The sequence below is a fragment of the Somniosus microcephalus genome, chromosome 12, assembly GCF_052327205.1.
Source record: "Somniosus microcephalus isolate GS21.2 chromosome 12, FLI_Smic_1.0, whole genome shotgun sequence".
Lineage (NCBI taxonomy): Eukaryota > Metazoa > Chordata > Chondrichthyes > Squaliformes > Somniosidae > Somniosus > Somniosus microcephalus.
The window spans coordinates 54519463-54540573 of NC_140998.1; the positions used below are offsets into that span (position 1 = coordinate 54519463).

General features: G+C 43.5%; 1 protein-coding gene across 2 annotated transcripts in view; it reads right to left on the reverse strand.

Annotated features, from left to right (window-relative positions):
- Positions 1-19466, reverse strand: part of spata7 (spermatogenesis associated 7) — a 128212-nt gene extending 108746 nt beyond the window's left edge. The window contains exon 1 of one of the 2 annotated variants that reach the window (XM_086002896.1): positions 19231-19466. In XM_086002896.1, coding sequence (XP_085859022.1) covers positions 19231-19267 — 37 coding nt within the window. In that variant the 5' untranslated portion in view covers positions 19268-19466. The remainder of the gene's footprint in view (positions 1-19230) is intronic. The other variant, XM_086002897.1, reaches the window with a different exon arrangement.
- Positions 19467-21111: the final 1645 nt, after the last annotated feature.

Here is a 21111-nt window from a genome sequence, read left to right on the forward strand (position 1 = left end):
GGGGGGAAAGAGGGCAGCAGCAAGAGTACCGATACTTTCCCTCAAACTATGTATGTACTGTCAGAATAAATATCTGCAATTTTCAAGGTTATTTTTACCTTTACTGCGACCAACTTTTCACATCTACACTTCCCCTTCAGACACTCTGATGATGTATACTTTGGGGATGGCACTTTTGCATCCTGGAGTGGCTCCATTCACTTTAAAGGGAAACTGATGCTTTGCCCAGAATTGGAGACTGATCCAAAATTGTTTAACCTCTGGACAAAAAATACTCATAGTTGTGTGCTTCTGCAAATCAGCCTATAGAGCACCTTGAAGGGTTGGGCAGCTCCAGATCATCTGAGGAGAAAAGTATGGACATAATGATAAAAGTAACTAGAAGATCAAGGTCCATTTTTCTACAAGATTTAGTGGAGTTTTGATACAATGAACTTTGCTGCTCCATTGCATTCACTGGGCCCGTGAATTTCAAACAGATTAATCCAGCAGCACACAGTGACAACAATCACTGTTCAGCACACTGACCAGGATTTGGAGAGGAGAGCAGGCAGCTGAAGAATTATACTAGCAGGCCAAGTTGGGCTAGGTTTAAAAGCCAGTGCAAGTATGTGAAGCAGCCTGGGAGAGTCAAATACTGGCACTGGAGAGTCCAGGAGAATAAGACTGGGCCAGAAGCAGAAATCTTGGCTTATCAAAATCCCTTGGACATCAATATATCGAAACTCCACTGTACATAGGAGATTTGTTTTGTAACAATTCTTGGTGTCTACTTTAGCTATTTTTCAGTTATACTTTCCATTTTTCCTTTAGAAAATGACATGGTGAGGGCAGGGGAGTCATCATTGCCCAAACATCTGAGCCACCAGCTGCTCTCTGGCTGCTTTGGCCGCAGCCATCATGCCTTCATCTGTGAGGCGAACGCCCATGGGCCCAGGGACATGCAGATCAGGATCCTCCAGTTCCACAGACATCTCGTCTGCCAAGTTAAAGGTAAGCCCTTCTTGGAGTATGCAGCTGACCACTACAATCCGGTCATGGTGCCTCACGTAATGCGTCTGCTCCCTCTCCAACTTGTTCATGATAATCCAGAACAGGGGAATGTCCAGTGGATAGACTATTGCAAATCTTTCACCTTATAAGTGTAGAAAGAGATTTGGGTCCTGAAAATAGTTGCCCTCCAACACTAACAGGACTCTAGAAGTCAAAATTGACAAAAAGACGACCGCCAAAACTCTGAGAATTAGAAGACAAAAAACTCTGAGGCCCAGTAATTCCGGTCCCAACACGTGAGTACGGACGGGGTACTCACGCGTGGGCCCGTTGGAAGTGCCGGATTTCAGCATGCGCAGCGCATGCGCTGGGAAACCGGCATTTCCTCCAAGGGGTTCAGAGGTCCAACGCGTGCGCGCAGGACTCTGCGCGCACGCGTTGAACTTCCTTCTTTTTGACAGGTTTGCCCGTGTGTAAGGGCCTCAACTTTTTAGAAATGTAAAAAGGAGACGTAAGGACTTGATTCTTTAAGGTAAGTGGTCTATTATTTAAAATTATAATATTTTTTCCACAGCTTTATTGTTTTTAAGGACTTTACAGTAAGCTAAGTTTATTTTTAGACCCAATTTCTTAAAAAATTATTTTTTTCAAAAATTTGATTAATTGTTTAAAATAGTTTTTAAAAGTTATTTATAGTTCATTTAATTAGTGGGATGTTTTTTAAAATTTTATTTAAAGTTTAAGTAGTGTTTTGGGCGCCCGTAGTTTTCATGAGTTTGACAGTTCTTACTATCAAACTCATGAATGAAGTTTTCCCTCCCCTGATTGGCTGCCCAGTGCTCACCTGATCCCAGCCGGCACATCGCACTAACTACGCCGCTGGATCAGGCAAGCACAGCACGCCGACAGCTGAACCGGGCCAGTGACAGGAATTCCAAGCAGCCCCAGGCTTCAGCTGTCGGCGCACCGGGTAAGTGCACATTGGGGGCTTGCACGCGCAGCAAGCCCCCGAACCTAATTTCTGGGCCTGAGTAATTTACAGACTGCCATGGGTGAGGCTCAGCTGTAATGGCCCCTTTGTTGGCCTCCCAGGGTGAGACTCACGAGAGGGCCATAATTCATGTCAATACCAGATCACCACGCTATTATTTTTCAGACTAAATGATTGTGGTGCGAATAATGGCATAAATCCAACAAATTGGCAATCGCCATTGACTGTATGGAGGACTAAGCGATGACAACAACTTTTCTTGGCTTAGGCGTGCCTATCAGCGGAGCAGTGCAATTGTACCAGCAAATATCGGTGCAACATAACTCATGGCATTTCTCACATACTCCATTATTTGCTGGAACTTTTACGTTTAAATAATGCCAAGTGGCAGGCCATTGTACAACAGGGAGAGCTCATTCCAAGAGGGTGAAGGTCATTAGTGCAGGAACCTTTTACACCATCAGTTCTCTGCAGATGCATCAAACAAGAGAATAATTTGGGAGGGGAAGGGAGTACTTTTGTTCAGAAAACACTCTTTTCTCTCCCACCCTTCCAACAGTTTTTCTTGTCCTTCAATTAACAGAGTGTTATGGTGAAAGTGTGATGAAATCTGTCCTTTTACCTGCTCCATCCAAATCAACATGTATTTAATTATTTAGCTGCAAGATACTTTAGACCACAGTTATATTTCCACTCTCAGTCATACATCAATGTAAAAAGGGCAATGTAACTCCAGATATTGGGTCTAGAAGGTACTAAAGATGAGTAGCGTGAGACCCAAACCCCAGGGGCCCATCTAACACTCCAGTGGAGTAACTCTAGTGCTATGTGAAGCCATATTTAAAAAGCACTTTAGTCGATTAAACTCCCTAAAATGTTATAGAATCATAGAATGATACAGCACAAAAGGAGGCCGTTTGGCCCATCGTGCCTGTGCTGACACCTTGAAAAAGCTATTCAATTAGCCCCACTCCCCTGATCTTTCCTCATAGCCCTGTAAATTCTTCCACTTCAGGTATTTATCCTATTCCCTTTTGAAAGTTATTATTGAATCTGCTTCCACCACCCTTTCAGACAGTCCATTTCAGATCATAACAACTCGCTGCGTAAAAAAAGTTTCCTCATGTCACCGCTGGTTCTTTTGCCAATTACTTTAAATCTGTTTACCGACCCTTCTGCTACTGGAAACAGTTTTTCCTTATTTACTCTATCAAAACCCTTCATGATTTTGAACACCTCTATCAAATCTCTCCTTAACCTTCTCTGCTCTAAGGAGAACAATGCCAGTTTCTCTAGTCTCTCCATGTAACTGAAAGCTTTCATCCCTGGTACCATTCTACTAAATCTCCTCTGCACCCTCTTTAAGGTCTTGGCATCCTTCCTAAAGTGTGGTGCCCAGAATTGGACACAATACTCCAGCTGAGGTCTAACCATATGCTCCTATTCGCACTCTCTTAACATTACAAACTAGCTGTTGGATGAGAAAAGCTCTGTGCAAGTTCTCTCCTGTAAAGAAAGTATAACTTGCAGCCAGGTACAGCCTACAGCATAACTTAGATGTTGCTGCCTGTACGGCACGTGCCAAGACAGTATAACTGCAACTTAATTGTGTTAGTTAAAGAAGAGCAATGGAGCAAATTGAAACTAAACGTGAATTTTAAAAAGTTCGGAATGTAAGTAAATCCTACTGCCATAACGATTTGATCATGCAGTCCTTCAAGATTTACACACCAACCTCACATCAAATTAAGTGCCATTGCTCTGATACAGATATTTGTATGTTTTGGATTTTCATAAAGTATGAACAATGCACCGCAGGAATTGCATGCAAATTAAATAATTCCAACTTAAGTTTGCTTTTCAGTAGCAATAAAAGAAAACAATACCTAGTTTTAAATGGTTTTCCTGAATTGGAAGAACTTTTATTTGCTATTATTCAATAAATTAATTAGATTTGAATGTGCCTGTCCATTACTCACATGCTAAAAGCAATTCAGACATTTTACCATAAAGACTGAAACAATGTCAGTGCACAAAATCTACAATATGGTCTTTAAAAAAAAAAGTTCCCTCGTGCCCAAAACTGATTTTGTTCAACTAATTGGTACAGGAATGTAGTTATGCTGTACACTTACCTAAAGGAATGCCACCAAAAGATGTGGTTACTGCATATTTCAGATACATTTTTACCAGGTCACATCTGATACACTTAACAAGCCTAGTGACAACAATGGTGCCCCATTGCAACATCTCCATCTCTATCTTTGGTCCTAACTCTAATCACCAAGATCAAATTGATCAGATATCTATTCTCATTACATCTGGCACATGTTATGCCAAATGTAGAATATATTTTTCTAAACCACTATTACAAGGGACATGGCCACCAGATGTTCAAATCAACAAGTTTTCCCCATTTTCTAGGTGCTTTGCTTATTTTGCACTGTGGATACAAATTAAGCGGTGTATATTTCTGTAATTGACTAGTTAAATTGGAGAAGGAACATTGCCTAGACAAAACAGCAGCTGCAACATTCAAACAGTGAAGTCAGTCAGTACAAAATTAATTTCTTGCAAATTATTACTCTGAGAAGTATGAACATAATTTAAATCTATCACCATTAAATGAAATAATTCAAGCGATTATAATTCTCAGTGACTTTGTCTAAAATAAATTGAAACATGCTTTGCTAAATCAGTGATGTTTCTTGTGATCCTTCCGAAAACACCTCAGCAATGTGCTGAATATATATTTTTACATAGTAATTTTAAAACTGATTGGTTAAATTCCTCTTGTTTTAAACGCCACACTCAAAATGGACATTACAATGATACTGTAAGTCAGCGTATTTTCTTGGAGAGAAGGGCCCTAGATTTCCTTCGGGGTGTCTGCCAAATTCCTGCTGTAACTATGCGGGAGTTCGGCAGAACCTACCAGAAAATGACGCAAATACAATTGTGCAGGATTTCTACCAATTCTCTACCAATCTAGGGTAAGTTAGATAAACATTTGAGGGAGAAAGGAATAGAAGGGTATGTTGATGGGGATAGATGAAGAATGGTGGGAGGAGGCTCGTGTGGAGCATAAACATCAGCATGGACCTGTGGGGCCGAATGGCCTGTTTCTGTGCTGTAAATCCTGTGAACTACGATGTAATTCAGAGATTTACCTGTCCCTTACAAGGCAAATAATGTCAGGGGCAACCTCAGGAGCTGGGACTCACTACACAAGCTAAGTACGGACCTGGCAAATTACTGCAGGTCAGTGCACCGAGTGAGGTGAGGTATTCCAACCTCAGATGGTTGCAAGTAGAGCCTCCAGGATAAGGTGTGGTCTGCACCCCTCTATCTGTGGTTACAGTATGTATGATTTACAGGATGCACCACAGCAACTCACTAAGGTTACTTCAACAGCACCTCCCTCCCCTGCAACCTCTACCATGAAGAAGGGCAAGAGCAACAATGTTGTGGAATCACCATCCCCTCCAAATTCCCCTCCATATCACACACCATTTTGACATGGACATATATCGCTGTTCTTTCATTGTGGAAGTATTATCACCGCAAGCAGTTCAAGGAAAGGGCCCACCACCACCTTCTCAGGGCAACTATGGATGGTCAATAAATGCAGCCTTGCCAACATCACCCATATCCATGAGAACAAATTTGTTAAAAATGGCAGATGGACACCAGAGATGTGCCCATAGTGGCACGAGTACTGCCAGACCTATGTAAATTATGTGCCCTCCTGCTGACCCTACAAACTCCGGCAGGATCGGCACTGAAGGATACCAGCATGTGCAACCCTGGCAGAATTGCTGGGATTGTGGCTGTGGATTTGCGAGGCCAAGGTGTCTGGTTCTGCCACAGAACCTCTATGAAGAGGACAAAGTATTTTGACATGCTAATATCTTGATTGTAAAGGGATGATGTACCACAAGGACTATTGCCTATAGTTTCATCAGGCCAGTCTGTGGGGAAAAAAAGTCTTGATTTTTTTTTAAATCAGAAAAGTAAATTAAGTTAAAAGTACTTTGGATCAGGCGTGAAATCAATGTGTCTTTTTTTTTTTGATCGAGGGATGTGAGAGGTTCTGGCAAGGCCACATTTATTGACCATCTCTCGTTGTCCTGAGAAAGTGATGGTGCATCTTCTCCTTGAAGTGATGCAGTCATTCTGATGATGGCACTCTCCCCATTGTGTTAGATAGGGAACTCCATGATTTTGCCCCAGCAACGATAAAGGAACGGTGGTATATGTTCAAATCAGGATGGTGTCCAACTTGGAAGGGAACTTGCAGATGGTGGTGTTCCAATGATCTTGGTGGTGGAGGTCACGGGGCAGGTAGGTGCTGCCAAAGTAAGCTTGGTGACGTGCTGTATGCACTGGTGGTGGAGAGGATGGATACTGAGTTCAGTAGCAGAGGTGCCAATCAAGTGGACTGCTTTGCTCTTGCTTCTTTAGTGTTTTTGTGGCTGGACGCACCCAGGCAAGAGTTGAGTATTCCATCACACTCCTGACTTGAGACTTGTAGATGGTGGAGAGGTCAGGAGGTGAGCCACCTGTCACAAATTACCCAGCCTCTGCACTGCTTTTGTAGGCATGGTGTTAATATGACTTGTCCAATTAAGTTTCTAGCCAGTATTGACCACCAGGATGTTGATGGTACTAGAATCATTAATGGTGGTGTCCTGAAGTTTGGAGGGGGTGCAGGGAGGTTGGGCCTTCTCTTGTTGATGATGGTCATTGCCTGGCAGTTATGCAGCACGAATGGTACTTACCAATTGCCAGCCAAAGCCTGGGAGTTGTTAGGTCCTACTATAGGGTGGAATGGGCCACTTCAGAGGTGTTGTGAATGGAGCTGAACAATGTAACTTGTCAGCAAACAGCCTCACTCCTGACTTTGTGACAGAGGGAAGGTCATTGATAAACAAACTGAAGATGATTGGGCCAAGGACACTGTCCTGAGGAACTCCTGCAGTGATCCAATAGGGCTGCAATGATTTAACTCCAACAACCACAGCCATCTTCCTTTGCGTCACATATGACTCCAGCCACTGAAGGGTTTTCCCTTCGATCCCCACTGACTTCTGTTTTGCTCGAGCTTTTGGTACCATACTCAATCAAACATTTCCTTGATGTCAAGAGCAGTTACTCTCACCTCTCCTCTGGCAGTCAGCTCTTGCACCCGTGTTTGAACCTGGACTGAATATTGATGAGCAAAGTATTGGCGAGTAAGTGTCACTTAATGGCATTGTTGATGACTTCCATCATTTTACTGAAGGAGGCCGATAGGGTGATAATTTACAGATTAGATTTGTCCTACTTTTGGTGGATAGGGCAAAACTAGTCAATTTTCCTCATTGTCAGGTAGATGCATATGCTATATTAAAACACAGTCCTAGAGTACCTCAGTATGTAAGAAATAGGAGCAGGAGTAGGCCATTTCAAGCCTGCTCTACCATTCAATAAGATCATGGTTGATCTTCTACTTCAACTCCACCTATCCCCATATCCCTTGGTTCAGTAAATGTACTTTCTCCCTCCAGCAGCAATATCTTCTATCCATTTTATTACTGGATTATAACTCCTTTTATAAGAATTATCCTAAACTATTGGCTCAGTTTATTTGTATGATGATCTATTATACTTTCCTTTAACAACATGCCTGCCCTTGCAGGCACAAAGTTCCATTCAAATGGATTCAGATATTTTACGTTTCATTGCCAAGTCTTTATTTACATATTATCGGTTCTTTCAGAACAGCTTTTTAATCTAGTAGAAACACAGGATACCATAGAAACAGTGGCCCAACCCAACTCTACCCAAAGACAAATAAGGGTAGGCCCTGATTTCCTCCCTCGCAAACGACTACCCCTCTCCCTTCATGGCTACTTTCAACCATGTACAACATCAGCAGGCTTACTATACCAATGCACGCTCTCTCATGTAAGCAAGGTTCATGGCAACGCCGCTAATATACAAAACTTAACCATTTAAAAAAAACAGCATCAGGGCAGATAACTTGCGCAATTACTTACATTTTGCCTATTTTTTAAATTCTTCACAGACTCGAGCAACCAGAAGTCACCAGTCACGAACATCAAAATGGTTATAGCACGATGAACAGTAGCCTTCCATCAGGATTCCAGAGGACCCTAGGGGGGCACCTTGTAGAGTGGTAAACTTAGGAAACTTTCTTTTAAGAAAAGCACTATGGATTGATCACTTGGTTGAGAGATGAATGCAAGGCAATTACTATGTTTGGTTCTAAATTCATCACCATTATTAAATAAAAAATGTGTCAGCCGTGTCTCAGTGGTAGTACTCTCGGCTCGGAGTCAGAAGGTTGTGGGATCAAGTCCCACTCCAGACACTGGAGTATAAAATCTAGTGCAGTTCTTCTGATAAGACGTTAAGCACAAGAACATAAGAAATAGGAGTAGGTGCAGGAGTAGGCCATTCGGCCCTTCGAGCCTGCTCCGCCATTCAATAAGATCATGGCTGATCTTCTACCTCAACTTCACCTTTCCACGCTATCCCCATATCCCTTGATTCCCATAGTATCCAAAAAGTTAATCGATTTCTGTCTTGAATATACTAAACAACTGAGCATCTACAGCTCACTGGGGTAGAGAATTCCAAAGATTCACAACCCTTTGAGTGAAGAAATTGCTCATCTCATAGAAACATAGAAGATAGGAGCAGGAGTAGGCCATTCGGCCCCTCAAGCCTGCTCCGCCATTCAATGAGATCATGGCTGATCATCCAAACTCAATACCCTGTCCCTGCCTTCTCCCCATATCCCTTGATCCCTTTAGCCTTAAGAAATATATCTAACTCCTTCTTGAATATATTTAATGAATTGGCCTCAACTGCCTTCTGTGGTAGAGAATTCCACAGGTTCACCACTCTCTGGGTGAAGAAATTCCTCCTCATCTCTGTCCTAAATGGCTTACCCCTTTATCCTTAGACTGTGACCCCTGGTTCTGGACTCCCCCGCCATCGGGAACATCCTTCCTGCATCTAGTCTGTCTAGTCCTGTTAGAATTTTATAAGTTTCAATGAGATCCCCTCTCATTCTTCTAAACTCCAGCGAGTATAAGCCCAATCGACCCAATCTCTCCTCATACATCATTCCTGCCATCCCAGATCTCAGTCCTAAATAGGCGACCCCTTATTCTGAGACTGTGACCACCCCCCCCCCCTAGTTCTAGACTCCCCAGCCAGGGGAAACATCCTCCCAGTATCTACCCTGTCAAGCCCCTTAAGAATGTTATATGTTTCGATGAGATTACTTCTCATTCTTCTAAACGCTAGGGAAATATAGGCCTAGTCTACACAATCTCTCCTCATAGGACAATCCCCCTCATCCCAGGAATCAATCTAGTGAACCTTCATTGCATTCCCTCTAAGGCAAAATATATCCTTCCTTAGGCAAGGAGACCAAAGCTGTACACAATACTCCAGGTGTGGTCTTACCAAAGCCCTATATAATTGCAGTAAGACTTCTTTACTCTTATACTCCAATCCCTTTGTAATAAAGGCCAACATACAATTTGCTTTCCTAATTGCTTGCTGTACCTGCATGTTAACTTTCTGTGATTTGTGTTCAAGGACACCAGGTCCCTCATTTCTCAGTCTCTCACCATTTAAAAAATATTCTGCTTTCCTATTTTTCCCATCAAAGTGGTTAACTTTACACGTCTCCAAATTATATTCCATCTGCCATGTTCTTGCCCACTCATTTAACCTGTCTATATCCTTTTGCAGCCTCGCTACATCCTCCTCACAGCTAACTTTGTATCGTCAGCAAACTTGTCTACATTACATTCGGTCTCCTCATCTAAGTCATTGATATAGATTGTAAATAGCGGAGGCCCAAGCACTAACCCCACTAGTTACATACAGCCTGCCAACCCGAAAATGATTCATTTATTCCTACTCTCTGTTTTATGTCACTTAACCAAGCCTCAATTCATGCTAACATATTATCCCCAATCCCATGAGCCCTAATTTTGTGTAATAACCTCTTGTGTGGCACCTTTTCGAATGCTTTTTGAAAATCTATATACTGGTTCTCCCTAATCTACCCTGCTAGTTACAACCTCAAAAAACTATTAACAGATTTGTCAAACACGATTCCCCTTTCATAAATCCATGTTAACTCTGCCCAATCATATTATGATTTTCAAAGTGCCCTGTTACCACGTCCCTAATAATGGATTCTAGCATTTTCCCTACTACTGATGTCAGGCTAACTGATCTACAGTTCCGTGTTTTCTCTCTTCCCTCCTTCCTTGAATAGTGGGGTTATGTTTGCTACTTCCCAATCCACGGAGACCGTTCTAAAAATCGAGGGAATTCTGGATGATCAAAACCAATGCATCCACTATCACTGCAGCCATGTCTTTTAAAACCCTAGGATGTAGGCCATCAGGTCCAGGGGATTTGTTGACATTTAGTCCCATTAATTTCTCCAGTACTATTTCTTTATTAATACTAATTTCTTTAAGTTCCTCATTCTCGCTAGACCCTTGGTTCCCCACTATTTCCGGAATGTTATTTGTGTCTTCTACCATGAAGACAGATACAAAGTATTTGTTTAATGTCTCTGCCATTTCCTTATTCCCCATTATAATTTCTCCTGTCTCTGCCTCTAAGGGAACCACGTTTACTTTTTCTAATCTCTTCCTTTTTACATATCTATAGAAGTTTTTACAATCTGCTTTTATGTCTCTTGCTAGTTTACTTTCATATTCTCTTTTCCCTTTCTTTATCAATTTCTTGGTCATCCTTTGCTGAATTCTAAAATCTTCCCAATCCTCAGGCTTACTACTCTTTTTGACAACATTATAAGCCTCTTTCTTTAATCTAATACTATCTTTAACTTCTCTTGTTAGCCACGGTTGGACTACTAATCCCGTGGGGTTATTATTCATTAGGGGAATGTATATTCGTTGAGAATTATGCATTAATTCTTTTAATTTTGCCATTGCTAATCTACCGTCATATCTTTTAATCTAGTTTCCCAATCTACCTTAGCCAACTCGCCCCTCATACCTACATAGTTTGCTTTGTTCAGATTTAAGACCCTAGTTTCAGACTTAACTAATACACTCTCAAACTCAATATAAAATTCTATCATATTATGATTACTCTTCCATAGAGGCTCCTTTACTACAAGGTTATTAATTAACCCTTTCTCACTGCACAATACTAGATCTAAAAAGGCCTGTTCCCCAATTGGTTCCTCAACATACAGATCTAGAAAATGATCTTGAATACATTCCATTAACTCGTCCTCCACACTATTACTGCAAATTTGGTTTGCCCAGTCTATATGAAGATTAAAGTCCCCCATGATTACAGTATTACCCTTGTTACATGCACCTCTAATTTCCTGATTTATACTCTGCCCAACAACTACTGTTAGGGGGGCCTGTAAACTATTCCCACCAGTGCTTTCTACCCCTTGTTGTTTCTAAGCTCCACCCAAACTGATTCTACATCTTGATTTTCTGAACTAAGATCCTTTCTCTCTACTGTCTTTATCCCATTCTTTATTATCAGGGCTACTACCTCCCTCCCCCACCTCCCGCCCTTCTTTTTCCATTTTGCCTTTCTCTTCTAAAGGTCAAGCATCCTGGAATATTTAATTCCCAACCTTGGTCACTCTGCAACCACATCTCTGTAATGACTATTAGATAAAACCCACTTATTTCTATCTGTGCTATTAATTCATCTATTTTGTTGCGAATGCTTTGTGCATTCAAATACAGTGCCTTTAGCTTTAACTTTTTTCTGTTTTTCCCTGATGTGACCTTAGTCTCTAATGCCCCATTACCTTTGTTAAACCGCGACCCTGTCTCTCTCTCAGGTGAATGTAAAAGATCCCGTGGCACTAATTCAAAGAAGAGCAGAGGAGTTCTCCCCGGTGTTCTGGCCAATATTTATTCCCTCAACCAATATCACTAAAACAGATTTTCTGGTCATTATTGCATTGCTGTTTGTGGGAAATTGCCATGCAGAATTTGGATACCGCATTTCCTACATTACAACAGTGATTACACTTCCAAAGTATTTAATTGGTTAGAAAGCACTTTGGGACGTTCTGAGGTTGTGAAAGGTGCTACATAAATACAAATCTTTCTTAAATTTGGCACTTTGGTTTACAGTGTGGTTTCATAGCAACTTCCGAGACCGCATTCTCAGTATATCATTGATATAGGAGTTGTCTGAGCAGGTCACCGGAATCGCTAAGCAACAAGCTGATCCCTCACATCTCTTGCTGCAAGGCATGGAGCTGGCTTTCCTTCTGCTGCATCCTCCTCTTTCCCTCATCTTCCCTCTTCGACGAGGCCTGCTGCTGTTCCTCTGGCTTCTCTAAAGTCAGATCTCTGTGTAAGGCAAGGCTGTGAAGAATACAGCACACAGCAACTATGCAGGAGACTCTTTGTGGAGCATATTGTAGGGACCCTCCAGAGGTGTTGAGACACCTGAACCTCATCTTCAGCAACACTACAGTGTGCTTAATTATGATCCTGGTGGTCCCATAACTTCTATTATATCTGTGTTGCTTGGGAGTGGCGAGGTAGCTTAAGGGTGTCATGAGCCACATTTGTAGGGGGTTTCCTGCTACATTCCTGGGAAGGTCAAATACTGATAGTGTCTCAGGATAAATGCATTGTGACAGCTGCCTGGGTACTTAACAGAAACAGGATCATGGAAGTTTCTGCAATCAACAAATATTTTACGTCTACCTTAGATATGTTGATGAATGCTGCTGGCTGGTGAGGTCAATGGGGAAGGTGAAGTATTGCTTAGCCCTGGCAAAGAAGGCATTAGTGACCTGCTGCATACTGCATGATACAGCTGATGTCCCTAGTGGTAGACTGGAAAGAACCAGTGGTGAAGAGGTTAAGGGCTGTGGTGACAGAGAGCCACTGGTAAAGTATGGACCCTGGTCGAGCAGGCAGATCTCTTTGCAGAAGGTTGCAGATGACTTGAGGTGAGCCAAAACTCAGCTGCCCGTGTCCTAACTTGCACCAAGTCCCATTCACCCATCACCCCTGTGTTCGCTGAAATACATTGGCTCCCGGTTAAGCAACGCCTCGATTTCAAAATTCTCATCCTTGTTTTCAAATCCCTCCATGGCCTTACCCCTCCCTATCTCTAATCGCTTTCAGCCCTACAACCCCCCCACCCCCACCCTGCCGAGATATCTGCACTCCTCTAATTCTGCCCTCTTGAGCATCCCTGATTATAATCACTCAACCATTGGTGGCCATGTCTTCTGTTGGCTAGGCCCTAAGCTCTGGAATTCCCTGCCTAAACCTCTCTGCCTTTCTACCTCTTTCCTCCTTTAAGACGCTCCTTAAAACCTACCTCTTTGATCAAGTTTTTGGTCACCTGCCCTAATTTCTCCTTATGTGGCTCGCTGTCAAATTTTTTGTCTTACTCCTGTGAAGCGCCTTGGGACGTTTCACTACGTTAAAGATGCTATATAAATACAAGTTGTTGTTGTCTGAGCCAGCCTGCCTCGTGAAGCGAGTAAGGTTTCTTGGAGTTGGAGGTCCAACATGACATAGGGATAGGAGATTGGTACCAAGTTGATCCCCTTTTTCAAACTTGGTAATTCAATATCTGAGCTGACAGGTCCACTGGTCTGGAGCACTGTCATCAGGGGGTGGGATCCTTCCCACTTATCTCCAGATAAAATTGCAAGACATATCAGGTAGGAGGGTCCTAGCTAGACAAGCAACATGAAGTTTACCGGTGCTCGGTGTAATTTTAGCTAATCAAACTCACTCCATATACCATGGGGTCAGTTAAGCCCTGGCTTTTGTCAACCTGTACCTAAATTCTCTTGGGCTTAGGTCAATGTAGTATGTCCTTACAGGCGACAATGTGCACATTGCATCAGGTGAACCAAAACTCTACTTATGTGAGATTTTCAGTAAGCTTGGTGATTGATATATGCAGTAACCTGACACCCAGCTAATTTTTAATTGCTGTTTAAATGTGATACTGCACTGTGACCCACTTGTGACTCCATTTATGCAACCAATGTTGGTATATTTTGAGTATAATAAATTAATACTATCAGCTTGAAGTGAAGCACCACAGAAAATCTTACTCCATGTTGATTTTGATGCCCTAATTCTCTTAGGGTTTCCACTCCACTGCAACACTGAAGTCTGTGCATAAATAGAGATTGAGGCCAGCAATCTCAGAGTGGATCTCACTTGGACTGCTGAAGTGAAACCCCCCAGGAGCTGGCTGTTTGACACTCAAACTACAGATTTCAGACTGCAATATAAATGCAGTCTTCTGCAATTCAGGTTCAGGAGAGGCCCCAGCAGATTGGAAAACCACAAAGGTAATATCACTATTCAAGAAAGGAGGGAGACAGAAAGCAGGAAATTATAGGACAGTGAGCCTAACATCTGTCATTGGGAAAATGCTGGAATCCATTATTAAGGAGGTAATAACAGGACATTTAGAAAATCATAAGACAATCAAGCAGAATCAACATGGTTTTATGAAAGGGAAATCGTGTTTGCTAGAGTTCTTTGAGGATATAACAAACGGTGGATAAAGGGGAACCAGTGGATGTGGTGCATTTGGATTTCCAGAAGGCATTCGATAAGGTACCACATAAAAGGTTACTGCACATGATAAGAGCGCACGTAGTTGGGGGTAACATTTTGGCATGGATAGGGGATTGGCTAACTAACAGAAAGTCGGGATAAATTTGTCATTTTCAGGTTGGCAACCTGTAACTAGTGGGATGCCACAGGGATCAGTGCTGGGGCCTCAACTATTTACAATCTATATTAATGACTTGGATGAAGGGACCGAGTGTACTGTAGCCAAATTTGCTGATGATACAAAGATAGGTGGGTTAGCAAGTTGTGAGGAGGACACAGAGTCTGCAAAGGGATGTCAATAGGTTAAGTGAGTGGGCAAATATTTGGCAGATGGAGTACAATGTGAGGTTATCCACTTTGGAAGGAAGAATGAAAAAGCAAATGATTATTTAAATGGAGTGAGACTACAAAATGCTGCGGTCCAGAGGGATCTGGGGGTCCGAGTACATGAAACACAAAAAGTTAGCATGCAGGTACAGCAAGTAATTAGGAAGGCTAATGGAATGTTGGCCTTTATTGCAAGGGAGATGGAATATAAAGGTAAGGAAGTTTTGGTGCAACTTTACAGGGCGCTGGTGAGACCACACCTGGAGTACTGCGTACAGTTGTGGTCTCCATATTTAAGGAAGGATATACTTGCATTGGAGGCAGTACAGAGAAGGTTCACTAGGTTCATTCCTGGGATGAAGGGGTTGACGTATGACGAAAGGTTGAGCAGGTTGGGCCTATACTCATTGGAGTTTAGAAGAATGAGAGGTGATCTTATTGAAACATATAAGATACTGAGGGGGATTGACAGGGTGGATGCTGAGAGGATGTTTCCCCTAGAGGGGGTATCTAGAACTAGGGTGCGTAGTTTCAGAATAAGGGATCACCCATTTAAGACGGAGATGAGAAGGAATTTCTTCTCTCAGAGGGTCGTGAATCTTTGGAATTCTCTATCCTGGAGCGCTGTGGAGGCGGAGTCACATAATATATTCAAAGTGGAGATTGACAGACATTTGAACTACAAGGGAGTCAAGGGGTATGGGGAGAGAGCGGGAAAATGGTGTTGAGGACAAGATTGGATCAGCCATGATCTTATTGAATGGCGGAGCAGGCTCGAGGGGCCGATTGGCCTACTCCTGCTCCTGTTTATTATGTTCTGCTTATGTTCTTAAAAGTAAAAACACAGCTGTAACTTTGCGAACAAGGCAGATAAATTGCAAATTTAAAAGAGAAGTCTTCTTTATGATTGGTCATGTCTTCTCGTGATAATGCAGGAAACATTTTCATTTCTGGTAAATTTAACGAAGTGTAATTTGCACATGCATTGTGACATCATAACACATCAACAGCCTTTATAATGGTTTAAATCCAAGGAGAAAACTTAGATTTTGGAAGTTTGCTTGATGCAGTAAAAATGAACATATGGAAGTTTATTATTTACTTCTTCTGATTTTGCATAAGGATACATTCATCCAATCACTGTCACATATGATACTTTCTGGCTTTACAGTCATGCTAATTTGTTACAATGCTATATCATCCAAATTCTAAATGATGTCTGAGGACCCAGAAAGCTATGAATTAAATGTCTATGGAGCTATGTTCATTTGTAAGAGTGACATACATCAAAATGGCTTTCAAAAGTATGAGCATGCCCCAGGTATTGGTGTTGGGAGGGACCCCTATGACCTTTAAATTACATCAATGACTTGGCTTCAAAAACCCAATGCAAATTAGTTAAATTCACGAGACACTGAAGATTGTGCATGTTGTGTGAGTGAGTGAGTGTGTGGGGAAAGCTGCCTGAAAGGAACTGTGATACAAAGTATATGACAGGAGACCAGAATTACAACCACATAAAAAATCAAATCAGAAGCAGCACTCCACAGCAGTAGTACAAGGAGGAAGAGGGTAACTAAAGAAAGAGTAGGACCTATTAGAGACCAAAAAGGTAACCTGTGTGTGGAGGCAGAATGGTTCTTAATGAATACTTTGCATCTGTCTTCACAAAAGATGGGGACGATGCAGACATTGTAGTTAAGGAGGAGGAGTGTGAAATATTAGATGAGATAGACATAGTGAGAGAGGAAATATTAAGGGGTTTAGCATCTTTGAAAGTAGATAAATCGTCAGGCCCGGATGAAATGTATCCCAGTGTCAACTGTGGCTCAGTTGGTAGCACCCTCACCTCTGAGTCAGAAGGTTGTGGGTTCAAGTCCCACTCCATAACACTTGAGCACAAAAATCTAGGCGGACACTCCAGTGCAACACTGAGGGAGTGCTGCATGTCTTTCAGATGAGACGTTAAACCGAGGCCCCATCTGCTCTCTCAGGTGGACATAAAAGATCCCATGGCACTATTTTGAAGAAGTGCAGGGAAGTTATCCCTGGTGTCCTGGCCAATATTTATCCCTCCATCAACATCACTAAAACAGATTATCTGGTCATTATCACATTGCTGTTTCTGGGAGCTTGCTGTGTGCAAATTGGCTGCCGCATTTCCTACATCACAACAGTGACTACACTTCAAAAAGTACTTCATTGGCTGTAAAGTGCAAGTCTTTCTTTTTACTTTCAGGTTGTTAAGAGAAGCAAAGGAGGAAATAGCAGAGGCTCTGACCATCATTTTTCAATCCTCTGGCTACAGGTGTGGTGCCAGAGGACTGTAAGACTGCTAACATTATCCCTTTTTAAACAACAGTATAGACAAAGTAATTACAGGCCAGTCAGCCTAACCTCAGTGGTTGGTAAATTATTGGAAAATATTCTGAGGGACAGTATTAATCGTCATTTAAAAAGGCATGGATTAATCAAGGACAGGCAGCATGGATTTGTTAAGGGAAGGTCATGTCTGACTAACTTGATTGAATTTTTTGATGAGGTAACAAGGAGGGTAGGGCATTTGATGTAGTCTACATGGATTTTAGCAAAGCTTTTGACCAGGTCCCACATAGCAGACTGGTCAGAAAAGTAAAAGACCATGGGATCCAAGGGAAAGTGGCAAGTTGGATCCAAAATTGGCTCAATGGCAGGAAGCAAACTGTAATAGTCAACAGATGTTTTTGTGACTGTTTCCGGTGGGGTTCTGCAGGACCAAGTACTCGGTCCCGTGCTTTTTGTGGTATATATCTATGATTTAGACTTCAATGTAGGGGGCATGATTTAGAAGTTTGTAAATTATACAAAAATTGGCTGTGTGGTTGATAGTTGATAGAGGAAGAAAGCTGTTGACTGCAGGAAGATATCAATGGACTGGTCAGGTGGGCAGTCCAGAGAAGTGTGAGCTAATGCATTTGAGGAGGGCTAACTAGGCAAGGGAAAACACAATAAATGGTAGGATACTTAGAAGTGTAGAGGAACAGTGGGACCTTGGAGAGCATGTCCACAGATCCCTGAAGGTAGCAGGACAGGGTGGTTAAAAAGGCATACGGGATACTTTCCTTTATTAACCGAGGAATACAAGAGCAGGGAGGTTATGCTGGAGCTGTATAAAACACTAGTTAGGCCACAGCTGGAGTACTGCATATAATTCATTTAGCTATGAGGAAAGATTGGATAGGCTGGGGTTGTTTTCTTTGGAACAGAGGAGGCTGAGGGGCAATTTAATTGAGGTGTATAAAATTGCAAGGTGCCTAGATTTGGTGGATAGGAAGTACCTATTTCCCTTAGCAGAGGGGTCAATAACCAGGGGGCATAGATTTAAAGTAATTGGTAGAAGGATAAGAGGGAGTTGAGAAGAACTTTTTTCACCCAGAGGGTGGTAGAGGTCTGGAACTTACTGCCTGAAAGGGTGGTAGAGGCAGAAACCCTCATCGCATTTAAAAAGCACTTGAAGTGCTGTAGCCTACAAGGACCAAGCACTGGAAAGTGGGATTAGGCTGGATAGTTCTTTTTCGGCCGAGACACGATGGGTCAAATGGCCTCTTCCTGTGCCGTAAATTTATATGATTCTAACTTCAAACTGGCAAATTTAGGTCTGATGTTAGGGAAGCTTCAGGCAAAGAATCAGCAGTTGGAACATTTAGTGGAAACAAAAAGTTTGAAATCATTGAAGATACAGCGATGGGATACTTTTCTGCCTAGATCGTCGTTTCTAGTGATCCAGTAAATTACAAGCTGTGCTACTGCATTGCAACCAGGTACAGTAGCATAGTGGTTATGTTACTGGACTGCTAATCCAGAAGCCTTGAACTAATGATCCGGTGACGTGAGTTCCAAATCCCACCACACAACAGCTGGAGAATTTAAATTAAATAAATCTGGAATAACAAGCTAGTGGATTGTTGTAAAAACCCATCTGGTTCGCTAATGCCCTTTAGGGAGGAATATCTGCTGTCTTTACCTGGTCTAGATGTGACTCTTAACTAACCTCTGAAATGGTCTACTAAGCCACTCAGTTGTATTCAAGAAGGTGGCTCACCATCACCTGCTGGAGGGCAACGAGGGATAGGCAATAATGAGGGATAGGCAATAAAGTGCTGGGCTGCGACACCCACATCCCGTGAATAAATAAAAAAAGTCAGCCCACTGAGCTCACGCGCCACTTCAGTTAACTGACTCAGCACCAGGCACTGTCACAACACCAGCGGGCAGGACGACACGTACCTTTCTTATTCGCCATGTTGATGCTGATCTTTCCCATACTCTCAGATGGCACAAAGAGTCGAGTTTATTTTATCCCGGTTACGGCGCTAACTGCCGGCATTCTCTGGGCCAGAAGCCCGACAAAGACACAGACAGTCGCCATGCCGGTTGCTAACTAAGCCGCGTCCTCGGAGCTGGGGGACAGGCAACCAATCGCGGCGCACCATATCTGCGTCCTGGATCGTCATCGTTGCCTTGGTGATAGTTATGCCGGGCTGTGTAAGAGGGGGGAGAAATGTAATGGATTTATTATGAAGTTGATGTATTGTAATAAGTATTACCAGATTTAAATAAAAGATTTGAATGCAAAAAAAAAAAAAAAGAGGGGGGAGAGAGAAAGAAGAGGGGGGGGGGAGAGAGAAAGAAGAGGGGGGGGGAGAGAGAAAGAAGAGGGGGGGGGAGAGAGAAAGAAGAGGGGGGGGGAGAGAGAAAGAAGAGGGGGGGGAGAGAGAAAGAAGGGGGGGAGAGAAAGAAGGGGGGGAGAGAGAAAGAAGGGGGGGGGAGAGAGAAAGAAGGGGGGGGAGAGAGAAGAGGGGGGGGAGAGAGAAAGAAGGGGGGGGGAGAGAGAAAGAAGGGGGGGGGAGAGAGAAAGAAGGGGGGGAGAGAGAGAAGGGGGGGGAGAGAGAAAGAAGGGGGGGGGAGAGAGAAAGAAGGGGGGGGGAGAGAGAAAGAAGGGGGGGGGAGAGAGAAAGAAGGGGGGGGGGAGAGAGAAAGAAGGGGGGGGGGAGAGAGAAAGAAGGGGGGGGGGAGAGAGAAAGAAGGGGGGGGGAGAGAGAAAGAAGGGGGGGGGTGAGAGTAAGAAGGGGGGGGAGAGAGAAAGTAGGGGGGGGGTGAGAGTAAGAAGGGGGGGGGAGTGAGTAGTAGGGGGGGGAGAGTGTAGAGGGGGGGGAGTGAGAAGAAGGGGGGGGGAGTGAGTATGATGGGGGGGTGAGTTGGGGGGAGTGTTTGTTGGGGGGGGTGTGAGAGAAGAAGGGGGGGGGAGAGAGAATGTAGGGGGGGGTGTGTGTTTGTTGGGGGGGGTGGTTGTTTGGGGGGGTGTGTGTTGTTGGGGGGGGTGTGTGTTTGTTGGGGGGGGTGTGTGTTTGTTGGGGGGGGGTGTGTTGTTGGGGGGGTGTGTGTTGTGGGGGGGGTGTGTGTTTGTTGGGGGGGGTGTGTGTTTGTTGGGGGGGGGTGTGTTTGTTGGGGGGGTGTGTGTTTGGGGGGGGTGTTGTGTTTGTTGGGGGGGGGTGTGTGTTTGTTGGGGGGGTGTGTGTTTGTTGGGGGGTGTGTGTTTGTTGGGGGGGGTGTGTTTGTTGGGGGGTGTGTTGTTGGGGGGGTGTGTGTTTGTTGGGGGGGGTGTGTGTTTGTTGGGGGGGTGTTGTGTTTTTGGGGGGGGTGTGTGTTTGTTGGGGGGGGGTGTGTGTTTGTTGGGGGGGTTGTTTTGGGGGGGTGGTTGTGTTTTTGGGGGGTGTGTGTTTGTTGGGGGGGTGTGTGTTTGTTGGGGGGTGTGTGTTTTGGGGGGGGTGTGTGTTTGTTGGGGGGGTGTGTGTTTGTTGGGGGGGTGTTTGTTGGGGGGGTGTGTGTTTGTTGGGGGGGGGTTGTGTTTGTTGGGGGGGGGTGTGTGGTTTGTTGGGGGTGTTGTTTTTGGGGGTTGTTGTTTGGGGGGGGTGTGTGGTTTGTTGGGGGGGTTTGTGTTTGTTGGGGGGGTGTTGTGTTTTGTTGGGGGGGGTGTGTGTTTTGAGAGAGATTATTATTATTAGTGGTGTGGTTTTTGGTTGTGGGGAGAGAGAAAAATAGGAGGGAGAGAGAAAAAAAAAGGAGGGAGGAGGAGAGAAAAAAAAGGAGGGAGAGATAGAAAAAAAA